This window comes from Phoxinus phoxinus (genome assembly GCF_949152265.1).
Source record: "Phoxinus phoxinus genome assembly, chromosome: 11".
In the NCBI taxonomy this organism is placed as follows: domain Eukaryota; kingdom Metazoa; phylum Chordata; class Actinopteri; order Cypriniformes; family Leuciscidae; genus Phoxinus; species Phoxinus phoxinus.
The window spans coordinates 3,668,796-3,688,027 of record NC_136886.1 but is presented as its reverse complement, the minus strand read 5'-3'; the positions used below and the strand labels follow the sequence as shown (position 1 = coordinate 3,688,027).

The 19,232-nt window shown below is 37.1% G+C and overlaps 1 protein-coding gene across 1 annotated transcript; it reads right to left on the bottom strand.

The window, feature by feature from the left end:
* Positions 1-805: 805 nt before the first annotated feature.
* On the bottom strand, positions 806-16,681 carry LOC307006981 (uncharacterized protein). Its single transcript, XM_079628531.1, has 7 exons — positions 16,519-16,681; positions 14,327-15,281; positions 11,825-11,914; positions 9,436-9,824; positions 3,588-4,533; positions 3,400-3,489; positions 806-1,306 (listed from the first exon to the last, which is right to left on the bottom strand). The coding sequence occupies exons 2-7, from the start codon at positions 15,266-15,268 to the stop codon at positions 950-952; spliced, it is 2,814 nt and encodes a 937-aa protein (XP_079484657.1). The 5' UTR covers positions 15,269-15,281; positions 16,519-16,681; the 3' UTR covers positions 806-949.
* Positions 16,682-19,232: the final 2,551 nt, after the last annotated feature.

Sequence of the window (19,232 nt, the reverse complement as noted above, 5' to 3'; positions counted from 1 at the left end):
AAGACTGTACATTTTAAATGCATGTATCTGGTAAAAGTTGACTGTTCAATTTAAATACATATATCTGCTAAATGTTGATTTTGTTCAAATTAAATGCATATTTGACATGGAATAAAAGCCACAAAACTTCATTTTAATTTAACGTGTTTCATTGATTTACATTGTTAGCAAGTTCTGCATTTACAATCTAACCAACATCATTGATATTGTAATAATGTTTGCCAAACTGTTATATTTTTGCAATTATTTGCATCTTAAATTGTGATTAGTCTTTTGTTTCTTGCATGCATTTATTCATAGCCGCTTTTACACTAAAATGATGGTGTCAAGTACAGTTGATCTAAAAGAAGATGTTTGCCGAATGTAAAGAGCAACAACCCGGCATTTCTTATAACCGAGTCAAAGACTACAGACAAAAAATAAACCTGACTTTAACTCTTCTGCCTCAAAGACACTGGTATTGCCATCAGGAAATGCACGTCTAGTATTTACTAAGGTAACAACTCAGCAACCAGGTATCGGCTTTTCTGTTTATGTATTTTAAATGAAATATGTAAAATCAATCATTCATAAAAGAAAAGAAGGTAAAATGTAAGTGACATTATTTGTCAAAATAGTTTATTCCATATATATTTCAATGATTTATTAGATTTTTATGATTAAATTTGAATAATATTAATTAAATATTAATTAAATCAATAGATAATTTACATTCTCAGGGTTTTGCATATGTTTGAAGCAAACATTCAAAACTCAAAAATAAAATGCATCTTGATTTTTACAAACTCATCATGTTTGATAACATTTAGCTAGCAAGTATGAAAGCACATAGTCGTTTGGCATACACTTCATCCTGAAAAGTCAAGTGCACAGGGGTGATGGCTTGTATTTGTTAACCCAGCAAACTTCAGGTGACCGCCCGGAGTCTTCTAGTCTAGTCTAATTTCTGTCATGTAAAAGTCTCTACAGGCACTGGTTTCTGACATTGTTCTCCTCCCCAGCCTGGGAAACACTGGCACCTGAAACTGTCAGTGAATCCTGTGGTTTGGTCTTCAGCCGTCCTCAGCCTCCTGTGCGCTACATAAGACGGACCCGCTGTAACTGGCCCAGGCAGCGCGGCTCGGGGAACGATGGACCATGAGGCCGGGTCCAGATGCAGGAAGGCTGTGGCGCTCGGGTCTCGCCTGACACACCGGCCCTGGGACGAGCACACGGTCCTGCTGCAGAGAAGCGCTGCCTCTGTCACGTTCACGATGTAACGGCCGAGAGTGTCGTCCAGATACTCCCGCACCGCTACACAGGCTTCCTGCACAGATGCAATATGGAGAGGATATGATCAGTGGTTATGTTTACGTGTGCATGAGTTTATACACTCTTAAAATTAAAGTTGCCATTGATGATTCCATAAAGAACCTTTCAAATGCACAAAACATTCTTCAAAGTAGAAAAAGGTTCTTCAGATTATTAAAATGTTCTTCACACTAAGATAAAATGATTATTTTAAGAACTGTTCCCTGAAAGGTTATTTTGGGAATCGCTGTGAAACCCCTTTTGGGAAGCTTTATTTTTGAGAGTGTACTGTGGTTATGAGCTGTAGCTTTTATCAACATTAATATTTTAGGTTATATTACAAATAGCACTATTTTTAAATTAGATGAATTTGTAACAGAAAGTGCGTATCTTTTTTTTTTTTTCATTTATAAGATATATTCAAGTAAAGGTAACATTCCAGAGAAATGTAAGACTTATTTTAAAGTAAATTCACAGGTTCATTGTCACTTAACTCGTCAATTTTCATAATTTCATAATTAGTTTCTTTTTTTCTTTGTTGTTTCGGTGGATGCTTTAAGTAAGCCCTTTTGTGTTTTCTGCCTCTCCCTGCACAGTATATGGATTGTACTTTCTTTTTTTTATTGCATACTGTATATTTTACATATGTGCACATAAAGTAAACTAAACTAAGATGGAGTAAAGCATTTTACAACATAGGACTTTGAAGAATAACACATTTATTAAATGTTTCATTTAGGAAACTGCAAAAGTGAAGAGACTAAATGTTTAGATCAGCTGCGAAACTTCCAGCAAGAGAATCCTGCCAGCCCTGTTCTCGCGTCTCAGCGTTTGAATAGTTATGCTAACTGGGTCTAGGGCAGGTTCCAAAACCTGTAATACTTCATTTCTCATCACAATGTAAATCCTTGCCCCTAAATGTACGTAAATTGAAAGTACACTGTCACAGTTCAGACTGTTTTGAACGAACTGCAGCCACGCTCAATAAAGAATAACTTCAGCTTGAACGTGATCCAAACGTCTCCTGGTCTTTGCTTAGAAGAAGCAAAAGTTTCCTACTACGTTGACTTCATGTTGACTACTGAAAATACAAGTGCATACGAATACTGTAAATGACTTCTTGACATATGAGTGTGAGTGAACAGAACTCGCCTAGTGTGACGCCAGCAGTACAGCAGAAGTTTCCCTACACAGCTTCCCAAAGGGTCTTTTTGCAGTGATGCCATAGAAGAACTATTTTTGGTTCAAAAACACGTTTGTTCCAACCTTATAAAAACACATTTATAAATATATACTAATTTTCCCGCCACAAAATCTGTAATTTTCTGTCACTGTTTTGATGTAGTAAAACATCCACAGGTTTAGCAGAAAATCTGTGTCATGTTTGCATTTTCTTCTATAACTGGCAATAATTGTAATCTTGAAATCAGGATTGGTCTTAAAGGCATAGTTTACCCAGAAATTTTAATTCTGTCATCATCTAAAAACCCTCATGTCGCTCCAAACCCGTAAGACTTTCTTTCATCTTCGGAACACAAATGAAGATATTTTTAATCAAATCTGAGAGATTTCTGTCCCTCCATTGACAGCTACACAACTACCACTTTGACACTTCAAAAAGTTCATAAAGACATTGTAAAACTAAGGTTTAAAAATAAAAGCCTAAATTCAATCTGTTCATCATATGAAGCGCCAAAGTGGTAGTTGTGTAGCTGTCAATGGAGGGACAGAAATCTCACAGAAAGACATGAGTATGAGTAAATGATGACAGAATTTAAATTTTTGGCTGAACTATCCCTTTAAAATAATGTCATACATGCGAAAATTGGCTGAGAATTGAACAAATAGCTCTAGGCTGGCTCAGAGGACGACAGGAATCATGTCTTTGTGGCAGTTTTTCTGTGATTAAGGGATAATACAAGACTTCTTCACCCAAAGATACAACAAAATCCACATATTTTATGAGAAAGTGTGACATGCTTGAGCAAAACAGGCACTATTTTTGGAATAATCACCCCAAAATTAGTAAGAAATGAGTATTGGATTTCCTTCAGCACATATGATGCAGTGGTGTTATCGGAAGTGTGTGTATCTCTGTATTATTCATACCTTCGTTTTGGAGTAGTTCCCATCGCCCCATAGCACGATACCAGAAGCTCCTAGAGCGACGCTCTCTCCAATAGTGTGCACCAAGTCCTCCTAAAAACACAAGTGACCACATATAAACCACATTTTTGATCAATTTTGTATTTTACCCCTTTGATTTGTATTCACAGATCAACTTTATCTGTGCTGACCTGTGAGAGAAACTCCATAGAGTAAGTGTAGGCGATCCTGGCGTAGGGGAAGACAGGTGGTGGGCGATGGGAGATCTGGTCCCTCACTCTCAGGGCCTCCAGGATCCGATGCCGGCTGTACAGCAAGATATCCCGATCCCGGCCCCGGAGCCGCAGCTCCAGATAGATATCCGGGTACAGGGCCGAGCTGACGTTCCACAGCCAGGCCAGTTTATCATTCCTCTTCATCTCCAGAGCAGGACACTCACCTGTATACGTCCCGTTCTTCTTGTACTGATAATTATAGCAGCCAGGGAAGCCATAAAACCCCCATAATCCTCCAGGACGCTCTTCATGGCCCAGCTTTAAAGTCTCCGCCATAAAGGCCCGTGAAGCTTCCTCAAATTCACGCACAGCTTCCGTTTCTATCTGATCCGGATTCCAGCTAGGATGTTTGGCTTTCACTAAAGTCCTAGAGCCCTTCCAGTACACTTCTTTAGTGTCCCAGTTACGTTCCCACAGCGGCCTCCACTTTTCCCAGTCGATGACGGCCAGCCCGTGAAAGCCACGATCTGGGATGTCTGTCCGCAGGTCGCCAGTGGCCTTCAGGAGGTGCTGGTTCAGGCTGGAGTTCTGAGGAACACCTCCATACACCGGTTCACTGCCAAGGCCATAGTAAGGATACTCTCCCAACTTATCAGAGTAGAAAATAGTGATGTTGTCGCCCATGAAGGCCTGGTCGCGGTTGTGCACGATGTCAAAGACGCTCAAGTCCAGCTCGACCCCAAATTGAGACATGCAGCGCTCCGTCGGCGCGTTCCATACGGAAAAAAACGGGAGATGAGTGAGGAGAGGGGATGAGATCGGGGGACGGCCGAGAACAGACGCAAAGCAGATGCTGAACACCAGCAGAGGACATGTTCGACGTCCAAGCTCGTCCATCCCTGGAAAAGGGGACACGTTAGACCTGCAATGACAGGAACGTGGAACATTTAGCATCCAGCTCCACACCTGATGTTACATGAGCCGAGGCAATTTAAATGGAAATGAAGCCGAGCTACAGTCTAATTTCGAAAGGTAATTTCAATGATGAGAGGCAATTTTTTTGAACAAAGGTATACTTTATCCTGAACAACTCATTATCCATAATAATCATCCACTTCAGGAAACACTACATTAAGTGTGTAAGTTTGTGTGTGTGTGTGTGTGTGCGCGTGCGTCCGTGTGTGTGTGTGTGACCTTTCCCCTGAAACGTGACTTTATAATTGTACATGATTTTTCATTTCATTGGGAAACAGAGGCAGATACATAGATTAAATGGTAACTATGACAATTACTTACAAAAAAAAATGTAATGATCATTATTCTTTAACATTATTAACATATTGGGCACATTATGGTAATACTGTGATATATAATTCATTTGAATATTACATTTGTGTGGATATTATGGTACAGTTAAGTTAATTTTATGGTATTTATATGATTATATATTTGTATGTCAAAAGCTTTATTACAGGCTCAGGGTCCAAATAAAAAAGCAAGACATTACATAAAATAAAAACATACAACAACAAAAAGAAGAATATATAAATACATTTAACATCATAAATATCCTTGCAAAGACAAAAGCACCAAAAAAAATACTATTTTACCACCATCTTGTTACACGAATTTTAGTACCATGGTACATTGTTAGATATTAAAGTATTACCATCAGTAACGTTACTTTTGAAACCAACACGTCCAAAAAAGCGTAGTATTACCATAGTATATTTATGTTAATGTTGGTTACCATGGTAACTCACACAAAACTAGTAAAATACACACATTAAATTGGCAAGATATGACAAGCTGTGTTTAGACGTTTATGATCATTAGAAAAATGGTAGTGACATATTTTGGTGTTAATTTTTCTGGTACAGAAATAAAAAGAGGAACCATGACTTTACGCAAGAAAACCGTCAAACACAGAGAATGTACATTTTGACGCTGTTTATATGGATAAATTCACGCAATCATATGAGCTAGACATATGTCATACTTACTTATTCAGTAAATCTTTGAATCACTCACGAAATATCAAATGGTTTCAGCTTCACTCGTGACTTAAAAGTCTCCAAAGGGAAAAGAGGGCGTGGTCTGAGGAGGAGCGTAGGGACGTACACAGCAAGACATAATGCTGTCTCTTAAAGGGATAGTTCACCTAAAATTTTTCATTAATTACTCACCCTCGTGTCGTTCCAAAAACCCGTAATACCGGTACCTTCTTTCATCTTCGGATCAAAAATGAAGATCTCTTTGAAGATATCTAAAGGATTTATGTCCCTCCATTGACAGCTATGCAACTACACTGACTATGCAACTACACGTTGATGTTTCAAAAAGTTCATTAAAGTTAAAATTAAATTGAGTGGTTTAGTCCAGAGGTCTTTAACCCTGCTCCTGAAGGACCCCCACAACACTGCACATTTTCATTGTCTCCCTAATAATCCACAAATGCGCAGTGTTGTGGGGGTCCTTCAGGAGCAGGGTTGAAAACCTCTGGTTTAGTCCAGTTGTAGTCTGAAGACACACGATCGCTTTATATGATGCACAAATTGAATTTAGGCTTTTATTTACATATAAAAATGCATCAACTCAGTTGTGGTAAACAGAAACTCTTTGAGCTCATGCAGGAACCAGTGAAGCTTGTTCTCGCTTGTCAAGCAGATTTAATTAACCTAAATTAAATTGGTTCTTCTTATAAAGCGATCGTCTCTTCAGAATCTTTGGTCTGAACTGCTCAATTCATATGAATTAGTTTTTCTTTATGAACTTTTTGAAGTCTCAAATTGGTAGATATTGGTAAATACAGTGCTATGCATAAGTTTAGACACCCATGCTAAAGTTGACTAAAAAGAGGAATAAAAAATCATCTTTTGGAAATTGAACTTAATGCCTTAATTTAAAAAAATAGGAAAAATCCAACCTTTAAGGACACCAATTTTCTTTGTGAATGAATAATGTATCGTAAATAAATAAATGTTCTTCCTTAAAATACAGGGTGCATAAGTTTGGACACCCCTATGTTAAACTCCCATAGAGGCAGGCAGATTTTTATTTTTAAAGGCCAGTTACTATATGGATCCAGGATACTCAGCATCCTGATAAAGTTCCCTTGGCCTCTGGAATTAAAATATCCCCACATCATCACACACTCTTCACTATACCTGGAGATTGGCATGGAGTACTTTCCATAAGATCATCTCTCAATGCAAATCAAACCAGCTGTTAGGCTAACTGAAATAAAACCATGCCAATCTCTAGGTATGGTGAAGGGTATGTGATGATGTGGGGCTATTTTAATTCCAAAGGCCAGGGGAACTTTATCAGGATGCAGAGTATCCTGGATCCATGAAGTAACTGGCCTTTAAAAATAAAAATCTGCCTGCCTCTATGGGAGTTTAACATAGGGGTGTCCAAACTTATGCACCCTGTATTTTAAGGAAGAACATTTATTTATTTACGATACATTATTCATTCACAACGAAAATTGGTGTCCTTAAAGGTTGGATTTTTCCTATTTTTTTAAATTAAGGCATTAAGTTCAATTTCCAAAAGATGATTTTTTATTCCTCTTTTTAGTCAACTTTAGCATGGGTGTCTAAACTTATGCATAGCACTGTATATCTGATCTCAGTGATCTGCATCGTTATAATTCTTTTCGTGTAGAATAGATGGTGTGACATTTATGGTCATGTGACTAACAGCATTTCAAGATCAAGACTTAAATTCTCAAAAACAAGGAAGCAATTCTAAAATCTGTGATACTCAGAAGAAGAAAAAAACCTTTATACATGCAAAGAGCTAAAATTAACAAATGAGGAACCAACATTATTTGTGGGTAACACCATAAAACACCACAGCTGCATGCAAAGCAGCTGAACTACTAAAGTCATTTCTAGAGTGATTAAAGACTAACAAACATGCCCTATTTCATATTGCTTCCTACTGGTAAATGTCTATTTTGAGTAAACGTTCACAGAGTTAAAAGCAACAAATATAACTTAGTGGTTTGTAAAGCCTGTAATTTGGGCAGGTCCTCCAGAGCCAAGGGTTGGAGTCTCATACATGTCTCCACTTGTAGTTCTTTTTACTCAGTAAAAGTTCCACTAACTGAGAAACACTGAATGGTCACTGACTGTGAACTGTAGAGGCAGCGATAACTGTGAAAAAAAATGAACACACTTTAAAATGAATGCACAATATTACCAGTCACGTTTTTTTTTTTTTTTTATCAAAAGCAGAAATCATTTTGATCAAATATAATTACTCTGTGCATCACAATTTCAGAAAATCTAATTCGCAATAATGCCACAGTTCAAAGATGTAATGCAAATGCTTCTCTCACATTCCAGTGCGTGTGCCTTTTTCACATATGAATATGACAGCGGTCACATAACTCTCATTACCATAACAATCACCTCTACAACACTGACAGAAATGATGAACGAAGCTAAAAATGTGCATAAATGCTGATTCGGCAACAGTTCAATCAGTCCATGAGACAGTCAAAATAAAGTTGCACAATATTTTTAAATAACAGGATATAAATAACTCAGTTCTTGAGTAGTAACTTCTTTGTTTATTTTAAGGGTTTTTGCCTTTATAGGACAGGACGGGAAACAGGGATGTGATGAGGAAATGACAAACGAGCCAGATTCAAACTCAGGTCAGCCAGCATATGTGTCCACATTTCCAGCACTAGTAGTCTCATATTGACCATTATTAAAAGTGGTTTACACAACTCATGCACTATATTTCAAGACTGAAATATAAATTAATATTATTTTAAAGAGGCCATGTGATGCTATTTTAAAAGGTCTTTAAAAAAAAAAGAAGAGGTTAACATACTTTAGTGTTAAAAAAATATAGCTTTTTTTCACGTACCGGCCCACTTTTTCAGCGGTGCTGGTCCAGGAAGTATTTTTCCATTAATTTTTTTTTTTTTAAGTCTACGTTAAAGTGTTATTATAAGCTATGAACCAAGCCAATTATGAACGAGGTGAAACACAACACTACAATCTTTGATTTGAAGCAAAAAACAATCGGACAAAAAGACAAAGGTACGAGATGTGTGTATTTAACGGCCTGTCTTTGGGCGGGCATGATATTTCAAATTGCGAGATGTTTGCAGAAGCAATATCTGAACTTCGATCGAGGCATTTTAGGCCGGTCTGGAGCAATGTCCTCTGTTAGAATAAATCCCTTTTGTGGGAAACTATGAACTTGAACAGATACATTACACACTAAATGAAAAGGAAAAGATTAAAAAGCATCAAATGGCCTCTTTAATATTGAATAAATAGACATAGTTTTAATTTTAGGATGAACTGTCCATTTAAGGCTTGCTCAAATCTACTAGTTCCACCATCATACTTGTGTATTTGTGTAACTAAATTTGATGTTTGCACCCTACATTGTAGTGTTAGATAACCAGCATCTTTATTGTCTCAAATTCACACTCAAACCAAGACGGATGCATAAAACCAGATGTCCACCTGTTCAAATTGTTTGATGATCGGTGACTCAAATAAAGACTAAACTATCTGAGTTTCAAAGATAACGTCTTCTGCATTTTCATGAGATTTTCCTGTTGCACAATATCCTACATCTGGCTCAAAGGGTGTGCGAGTAATGTGTGACAACAAACAAAAGTGCTTATTTAAACTCCAAGGAACTTTTGAGTTTCCTGTGTTTATACTTATAAATTTCAATTTCAAGCTCACCCACATGACTTCATGAAAGCGAGGGACCTTATCAGAACAGCATTTGGAGCAACACTTCATTTCATGAGCAAGAAATCGAGTGCCAGTTGAGGAGTGTTCAGGTCAGTGAATGAAGCAGCAATGGACTGAGAAGGTAAATCCATATTGCTTTCAGTGCATGTCCGTGTCCCCGCTGCTGAAGAGGGTCCTCGAGGTCACATCTCTCGCCCTGATACCCGCTATAACACTGGCACTGAAAGTCTTCACTCATCCGCCGCCGCTCTTCCATGCTCACGTCTCCCTTCACGCGCAGCTCACCGCCCTGGCCAACGATTGTGTGCGTCTGTGGGTCAAGATGGAGATACGTGTGTGTGTCCTGATGTCTGCGCAGACACCGGCCGTGGAAACTGCACAGGAACCGACTGCACTGCTCGGCTGCCGTGGAGACGTTGAGGAGGTATCGGCCCAGTGGACCCCGCAAGAACTGGTCTATACTGGAACAACTGGCCTGAATGATGAAAAAGAGAAAGAAATTATGTTTTCCCATTCAAAAAGAACATGTTGCTAGGTGGTTGGCAGGGCGTTGCAGGCACTTGTGTAGACAATGTGTTATTATGCAGTTGCTAAGGTGTTGTGGGAGGTTTCCAGGGTGTTTTAGTAATCATTTATGACTGTAGCAAAAACAGCAAAGAACAACTTATGTGCCAAAGTTTAAATTACCAATCCTAACCATGTAAAGCTTGACATAATAATAATAGTCAGAAATCTTTAAAAAACAGTTTGCAAATGCCTTTTATGTTTTGAATCCTAATTAATAAATCAGGATAAAACCATATAGTATATGATAAAAAACAACTCAGACCCAAAGTGAGAAAAATATGCAATTTGGTGCAGATGTTATTTATATAGTCAAAATGTAAGATTAACTTTTGATAGTTTGTAATGTAAATCAATTCAATCTTTATAACAGTATAACAGACTACTTACATAAAATGCTCATAAAGTTTAGTCTTCACTGTACATCTCCCAATAACATGTCTTAGTAAAATTATATTTAAATCAAAACTCTGTATTTTTTATTGAGGAGGGCAAAACATATAATATAATGCAATGATGATTGAGACATCAATATTAACGTTCCTTGAAAGGCTGATAGATCATATTTGAGACTCACATTTGAACATGATTTCCCCAAAAATAAAATGATGTATGGATCAAGTAAACATAAGTTGCTTCAGTACATCAAGTTCTCATCCTAAAAAAATAGCTAACAACTCATTTGATAAAAATCAGTAAAGATTTCACAGCAAAAAGACACATGAACCACACGCTGAAGGTGGACGTTTGCACAATAAAAGGCCTTTCACTTGCTAATAAGTATCAGATGACAGAAGGCATGCAGTAGATTGTGTACACATTTGCCTTATACAGTTGCATAACAAATATGATAATATATAATGTAATTATGAACAACAAAAGCACCATTAGCAAAATAATAAAAAGCAGAGCGAGTGTGTCGAGTCCCACGGAGGAGCTCCGGAAGGATTAAAAGAGAAGGGACGAAAGTGAAGGACGAGAGAGGACCAGACCTGGACTTTATGTTGATGTTTTGTTTTAGTTTATGTGGCAGTTGCCCATAAGGGGCCGTCGCCTACTTATATTTTGTTGTTTATGTTTATTTTGTGATTAAAGTTATGTTGAACGTTCAATGGTTCCTGCCTCCTGCTTCCCTGATTATTATTAGGGCTGGTCCGAATACCATGTTTTGAGCTTCGAAGCTTCGGTAGTAATGAACATCGAATATTCGAAGCTTCAGAGAGACGGGGTTGAACATATTCTTATCTCTAATAAAGGCAGGAATCTCTATATGTCTGTCTGTCCGTTTGCATTTTGATTATTTCGAGAACCGTTCATCCAAACGACTTCACAAGGGAGTGCAGTGTCGTATTTGGTGCAATATAGATAGACAGGCGAGACGCGACACGTTCAGAATGAATAAACACACACACACACACACACACACACAGAGGTCTTTTAATTTAAGCAATATTTTTAATAAGGTGGTCTTATAATATTTTTCTCACTGACAAAGTAGGGTAGATTTAAATAAATAAAAACTAAATTTAAATAAATAAAAACTAAATTTAAATAAATAAAAACTTAATTGAATAAATAGAAATGAAATTTAAATACATTAAAACGAAAAAAAAAAAGAAAAAAAAAATGAAATACGGTAGCTATAACGAAGTTATATATGTTAAGTATTATATTTCACCAGATTTTATAGTGTAAAACATATTCAAGCGCGAATGAGAACCGTTTCGAGGGGGATGCCAGGTGTGCAAAACAAAAACAAAATATTCGAATGTCAAATTTTCACATCGAATACCAACCCACCGAACTAATATTCGAATATTCGGGTCCAGCCCTAATTATTTTCATTAGAAACCCCTTAACAAGTACTATTAATTATTAAAATAATATACAATGTGATGTGTGAATGCTTACGTTGCTGCTGGCATAAGTGGCATCGCCCCAGAGTACGATACCAGCTGCTCCCAGGGCCACACTTTCTCCAATGGTGGACACCAAGTCAGTCTGCACAAACACACATGAGGGAATCAGTCACTGGATCTTCTTGGACATTGCTGAGAGTTGAGGTCACAAATAACGAATGAATACGATTTTGTAAAAGCATCTTGGAAACAATCTAGGAAATTAGCGAGAATGGTATGAAGGGTGGTGGCACTGAAAACATGACCAGCACCCTTCCTGTTCCACTGCACATAAACACACATATACAGAGATAAAGAGCAGAGAGTATGAGTACAAGGAAAAGCTGTGTGATAAACCACACAAAGACCATATGTGACCCTGGATCACAAAACCGGTCACGAGTCGCACGGGTATATCTGTGGCAAAAGCCAACTATACATTGTATGAGTCAAAATTATCCATGTTTCTTTTAGGCAAAAAATCATTAGGATATTAAGTAAAGATCATGTTCCATGAAGATATTTTGTAAATTTCCTACCGTAAATATATAAAACATGTATTTTTGTGAGTGAATGCAGCACAATCGTGAACATAAAATCACAACTTTAAAGGAGATTTTCTCAATGTTTAGATTTTTTTGCACCCTCAGATTCCAGATTTTCAAATAGTTGTATGAATCTCAGCCCAATTTTCCTATCCTAACAAACCACACATCAAAGAAAAGCTCATTTATTCATTTTAATATATCATGTATAAATCTCAATTTCAAAAAATTGACCCATGTGACTGGTTTTGTGGTCCAGGGTCACACACACTCGCTTTAACTAAAACTTTAACTAACTTTTTATTTTAACACTTTAACTATCTTCACTAAAACTGCTCAAATAAATGGAACAATGTTATGAAAGCACCACAGAGTCACATAGTTGTCTCTGTATATTTAACTATAGAAGAAGAAAGTATTTTATAAAAAGAACACGCTTCACCTTTAAGTTCTCTAACTTTTACCATCTTTATGAATAGATCTTGTTTTAAATATGTTTTTGTTGTGCATAAAACCTGAAGATCTTTAGGGGGAAGACAACAGTTGGGCATGTGAACTTTACTAACACACACAATTGAAGAAATATTTGCAGACACTCAGAAGACGTTTCTTTGGACACTGAACAAACAGAATGTGGAGAGTCACTGGCAGATGAATGGGATACCTTGTCCTTTGAGGTCAACCTTCATTTCCGCACATTCTGTTCAGTTTCAGAGGTTAGCTGTAGGTTGTATGCAGAGATTTTACTAAACTTTTATTGGCTCTTTACAAATGTTACTAAGCACCGCTCCCTAAGCAACTGTTGCTTTTGCTTTTTTGCTTTTACAGTGTTTGGATAGGTTTAAATGGACTTTCACAGAAATTATCCCAAAGTAATGGTAAACTGTTGTTCCTATGCACTTTTATAAATCTTGGATAAAACCATGTCACCTCTTATTCTCAAATAAACTGGTAGAACATCAGTTCAAGCCCTTTTTAAATAAATGTACGAAAAAAAAAGTATTTTTATTTTGGATAAATGCATTTATAAATGTAAAAGTACTAATTTAATGTTAATTCACGTGCATATTTATTCAGATTATTAAAGCCATAGTAAAAAGTTATTTAAAGAGTAATTTAACAAATTCCTTTTTTTTATGCTTTGAGTTTGAAATGCTACTCTTAATTCCAGTCCTGCAGTTTTGCAGAAAATCACCAAAATCAGTTCATTTGCTAATGGGATTAAATGAAGAGCAAATGGAAAGTTTTGATGTTTCTCTGATAATATGACACGTCTCCATCACAGAAGTGTCTCAAACAATCCTCAGATTTGTCGAGATACAATATTAACTTTAAATCTGCAATGGAATTAGAATCTGCAAAGTCAGAAATCCATTTAAAAAAATGATTAACTTCATGGAATTAATCTCAATATTGATTATAAGTTGTCTTAGCAAAGACGTAACTCTTTAAAGATAATGTATTCATTACCAAATAAAAATGCTTTGCAACACTACTCCTTAAGGGATAATTCACCCAGAAATAAAAATTCTGTCATTAATTTACTCACCATCATGTTGTTCCAAACCCGCAAGACCTTCATTCATCTTCCGAACACAAATGAAGATCTTTTTGATGAAATCTCTGAGTGGTAGTAAGCGTCAAAGCGGTAGTTGCGTAGCTGTCAATGGAGGGACAGAAAGCTCTCCGATTTCATCACAAAGCTCTTCATTTGTGATGCGAAGATGAACGAAAGTCTTACGGGTTAGGAACGACATGAGGGTGAGTTAATAATGACAGAATTAAAAATTGTGTGTGAACTATCCCTTTAATTCCAGCTTGCATAAGAATAAAACCCAATACCACTTTTGGAGGTTCAGCAATTTGACAGAAAATCACACCGTTGACCGAAATCTTCAGTTTATTCCTATGGAAAGGATGAAATAAGCTGAAATTATCACTGCAAATGTTTCTGCTTTCTACAAACTCACCTCTGTCAGCAAGTCCAGCTCATTGGCATACGTAGGGCGGCTGTAGACAAAAACAGGACGTGCCAGTCCCTCTCCCACCGATGCCAATCTCATTCCCTCTTTCACCCGGTTCCGGACAAACTGGCGGCCGAAGGATGTTGAACGCAACACAGAGCCCATGTATATTGATGGAAACAGGGCTGTGCTTTCAGTCCACAGCCACTTCAGCTGGTCGTTCCGGACCACCTCCACATCTGGGCAGCGGCCCGTGTAGTTCTCCAGGCTGTTGCGATAGTCGTGGTTGTAGCAGTCAGGGAAGAGGTAGAAGCCCCACAGCTGGTTGGGACGCAAGCTTTTGGCCAGACGCAACGTCTCCAGCATGAATATGCGGCTGGACATCTCAAACTCCTGCTGGGCCACTTTTTTTACATGGGTTTGAGTCCAGTTCGGGTTTTTCTGGGCCACTAAGCGCTGCGAATGGCTCTTGTATATGCCTTTGGCTTCCCAATTACGATTCCACAGCGGACGCCATTCCTCCCAGTCGATGACGGCCAGACCTCGTGCGAACGGGTCACGAATGTACTTCTCAATCCCCTCTGGCATCTTCTCTCGGTGGTGCGTGAGGCTGGCGATCTGTGGTAGTCCACCATTGACGGCGGTGTCATGCTCAAAGTGTGGATACAAGCCCAGGCGGTCTTTGTAGAACATGGTGAGGTTCTGCTTGGTGAAGCCCTCAGTGGGAGACGCCACGATCTGAAACTGGTCCAGCTGGAAATGGACTTTGTGTCGAGGCCTGCAGTCTTCAGTTGGGGCGTTCCAGACCAGAACCAGCGGCTTCTGAGGGTAAAGAGGCCATCTGGTGGGCTTCAGGTCTTCAGCAAGAGCAAGATGATCCAGAGCCAGTGGAACCAACAACCAGATTCTCCAATTAAGTCGGATCCAGTAAGACATGACTTCAGTCATTCACAATGAGGGCCTGAAATAAAGTCACATTCCTCATTACAGTTCATTATGAGTCAATAAAAATAGTATTTCTGATATTAGTGTTCGTTCAAAGGGGTAAACAAGAACACACCTGTTTTTATAGGGGACTGCAGCGAATGTAATGAGACTATTTTAACCTTGTAAGTTTAATCAGTTATAAATCAATGATATTATGACTTTGAGGTGAGTTCTTTTTTTTTTATAAAGTTGGTTATTGTTATACAATTGTATAATAATAAAAGTCCAAGTGTTACTGCTATTCCCACTGTTCAAATTAAATATTGTAAAAAAAAAAAAATGATATAAAAAAATAGATATCCATGTTATTTTTTTAAGTAAACATTTAATTGTATAATAATTTAGCAAATACAAAAACAAATGTATTTTACCTAAAGTAGTCAAAGTTATGAAGGAAATGTTAAATGCTACTTTTATGTAACATTGGTTTAAGCAACACTTTTACACAATCATATAGAAAGATGCATGATGATGATATTCCAATTTAAGGCAGAATGACCCGATCAGACATTGATTTTACTGACCCTTAACAAATCCTAATATCTCATTTGTTTCTCCTAAAGTAATGGGATTAAATGAAGGTAAATCTCAGACAATGTTTAGATTTGTCGAGATACAATATTGACTTTTAATCTGCAATCAAAAGTCAGAGAAATGGATCTCAATAATTTTTAATATTTCTCATCAAATATTTCCATTTTGTAATTTTTTCCACATTAATCTTATACTGTACCTCTTGAGTCTTACTCTGTTAATAATTAACTATATTGTGTCTGTTTTATTCTTCTAGGGGATTGTATTAGTTGATGTTTAAATAAAACATAACTGAGAATATCAATTTTCCATTTGTTTCTCCTGTAATGGGATTAAGGTAAGTCTCACACAATGTTTAGGTTTGTCAAGATACATTTACTTTTAATCTGCCATCAAAAATCAGAGATCTCAATAACTTATATATTAAACATAACTGAGAACAATAGAGCAACATCTGAGCAATAAAATGTAATATAAGGTACTGAAATTCATGTAGCTTTCACTTTACTATTTCGAAGAATATCGTGGTTAGTAGTAGCCTACCATGGCACTTGGCACATATCATTTTGTGAGTGTAAAAAGTGTTTAAAACAATCATAAACCAACACCAGTCTGTTCACATCAACCCTAGAGCAACAGACATGAAACTAAAACAACTTTTTATGGACATAACTCACCTTTGATATTAAAAATAACAGTCATTCCCAGATACATAACTCCATCCTGTGGTTGCGATGTAAATCATTGCTGTTGCCTCATACAGAGAGACTTTCGCGAGTGTTCCGCTGTTCATAAAGCGTTCAGATCAGATGATGCGATGTAATGTCGCGTGAAGTCTCATGAGAATGATCTTTATCTGCAGCGCAACAACTTCAAAACGCCGCTTTCATAAGTTTCATTGATTCGGTGCATGGGCGTGGCTTATGACCAGCTCACTGGGGGCGTGTTTTCCTTTATGCAAATGAGTATAACGTGTGCAATTCAGGTCCAAAATAACGTTTTTTTAATATTGAATAAACATTAAATCGATAAAAAGAAGAAGAAAAAAATAGAAGCACAATTATTAAATTAATTAATTTGTAAGGGCCCACTTGCAAAAAAGGCATAAAATCACCATGATACTATGATACCAGACACTACCATAATACAATAGTATGCTTTTGAAGAACCGTGTAGCACTATAGATGAATACCATGGTATGGGTCTGGATCTGTATAGTTTGTCAAAGGAGCTGTTAGGCTCTTAGTGTATTAATACAATAAAGTATTTTCTAAAACATAGTTTAAATTTCTCATCCATCACATAAGTGTTTTATTCATTTTAAGATTTATCCATATGAATAAATTATGACCTAGGCTATATTCTGCCAAGGTTTGATCTTTAAATTTGTGTGAGCAATATATAGATTCACTGAAACTTTGCATATGTTTTGAGGATTCACATCATGATGGATATGAAATCAGAGCGTCATTGGGCTTCTTTCAAAAGGTTCCTCTCTGAGAATGACCGACTGAGATCCTGTTCCGGCTGATATTCTGCTGACTCGTGTGTGTGTGTGTGTGTGTGTGTGTGTGTCCGTCAGTGCGTGTGCGCTCATGAAAGAGAGAGGGACACTTCCTTCCTCGGCCCTGTTTCTTTTCTCCCCGTTCTAGGGGTTTTACATCAGTTTCTTCCAACTAGGCAGCGCCAGGAAGCTTTTAACAATATGAGAGGAACTGGACGCACACACACCCATCAAGCCCGTCTCCCAAAAATGGCAAACTCACATCCTTGAGCGTCAGGAGAGACCAGAGGCAGCATTATCTCTCCATCTCTACTCCTATAAGAGCAAACCTTCAGGTCAAAGGTCAACCAGCAGCTTTATCAGAGGCCAATGCTGATAAAACACTTTTGAGGTTGAAAAGGTAAGATCTTCATAACAAGCGAACACTGAGGGAATTGCTATATACATATTTCAAGCATTATAAGGGTGAGTATGTTACACACAGTATCTTCACACACACACGCGGACGCCCCAGTGGGCCGCTGTAACCTTCACATGTCTCATCACACATTCACTCTTACACCCTCCAGCAGTTTGTTCTCTCTTATCGGTGTCAGGGATTGTGCGCAGACATGGCATCCTGTCACAGCTTCCTGTATTTCATTCTCATGGGTGGGACAAACATTCCCAGTGAAGTCATTTACATCGGGACATGGCATCTGTTTGTAATGAACGTGCCTTTGCAGGGCCTGGCCGGCTCTGATAATGTATCTATCGTACGTCGAAATGCACAAGCTGCTGAACGGGAGTGAAAGCCTCTCTCCAGTGAACTTCAAAGAAGAGAGGAAACATTAGGAACAGCTTAACCTCTGACATCTCACACCACACCCGAATCCCCAAACCACTGAACAGCCAAAACACACGACATGTGGGAGAGGAATGCCGGTTACAAGTCAAAACCCAAGGAAAAAGTGTCCAAAATAAATAGGAAAAGATGATATTATAATTTATTAGAAAAATATTTTTTAAATCTCTTTCTATTGTGTAACGAAAAAAAAAAAGAAAAAAAGTGGGATGCCAGTAATTAACTATTACAACAAATTAATGAAATTTTCTTTTTATGGCCGATAACCAATAAATGGCAGAGAAGAAAATTCTATAATATTAAATAAGTGTATACTAACTCTGAATAAATGAATAATAACTTATATAATATAATATTTTTTATATTTTTTACACAAATTAAAAAATAAATAAATACAATTAAAAAAAATTGGGAGTCTCAACCAGGTTTATTATAAACTAAAACCATCTTTACTTGAAATAAAATAAACTTTATCCAAAAGAAAAAAAGAAAAACTTCAGCTAGTTGCCAAAACAATGCCTCAATTTAATGTAGTTTATGGACTAATTTAACTAAAACATAATTCAAAATATGAACAAAAATCATAGTATATCAATGATGCTAAAACAACACTGGTCACAACATTATAATGTACAGTATGAAAAATGAAAGTTAAATTATATTATTAAATTAAAAAGTAATTACTTAAACTAATTAACAAAGATTAACTAAATCTGTTAGAATTATGGAAAAGGTCATGTAAATGAAAAAAAATTTAAATTAGCGACAATTAAATATTCAATATCAGCGGATACAGATATACTCAAAACAATTATAATATAGACAAAAAATCTTAATGTTAAGGTCAACATTTAATATGCATTCTCAGTCTCCAATTTAGAAAGGACTTTCCTTTTCAGCATGACGTCTTCACTGAATATTTTGTTTGACTTAGAGATTGCGTAACATTATGGATGTAAAACCAACTGTGCCGGCGCCTGGCATTTCATGTTATTATCAACATTTACATTGATCGAGTCACATGAATAATTACTGCCATGTAA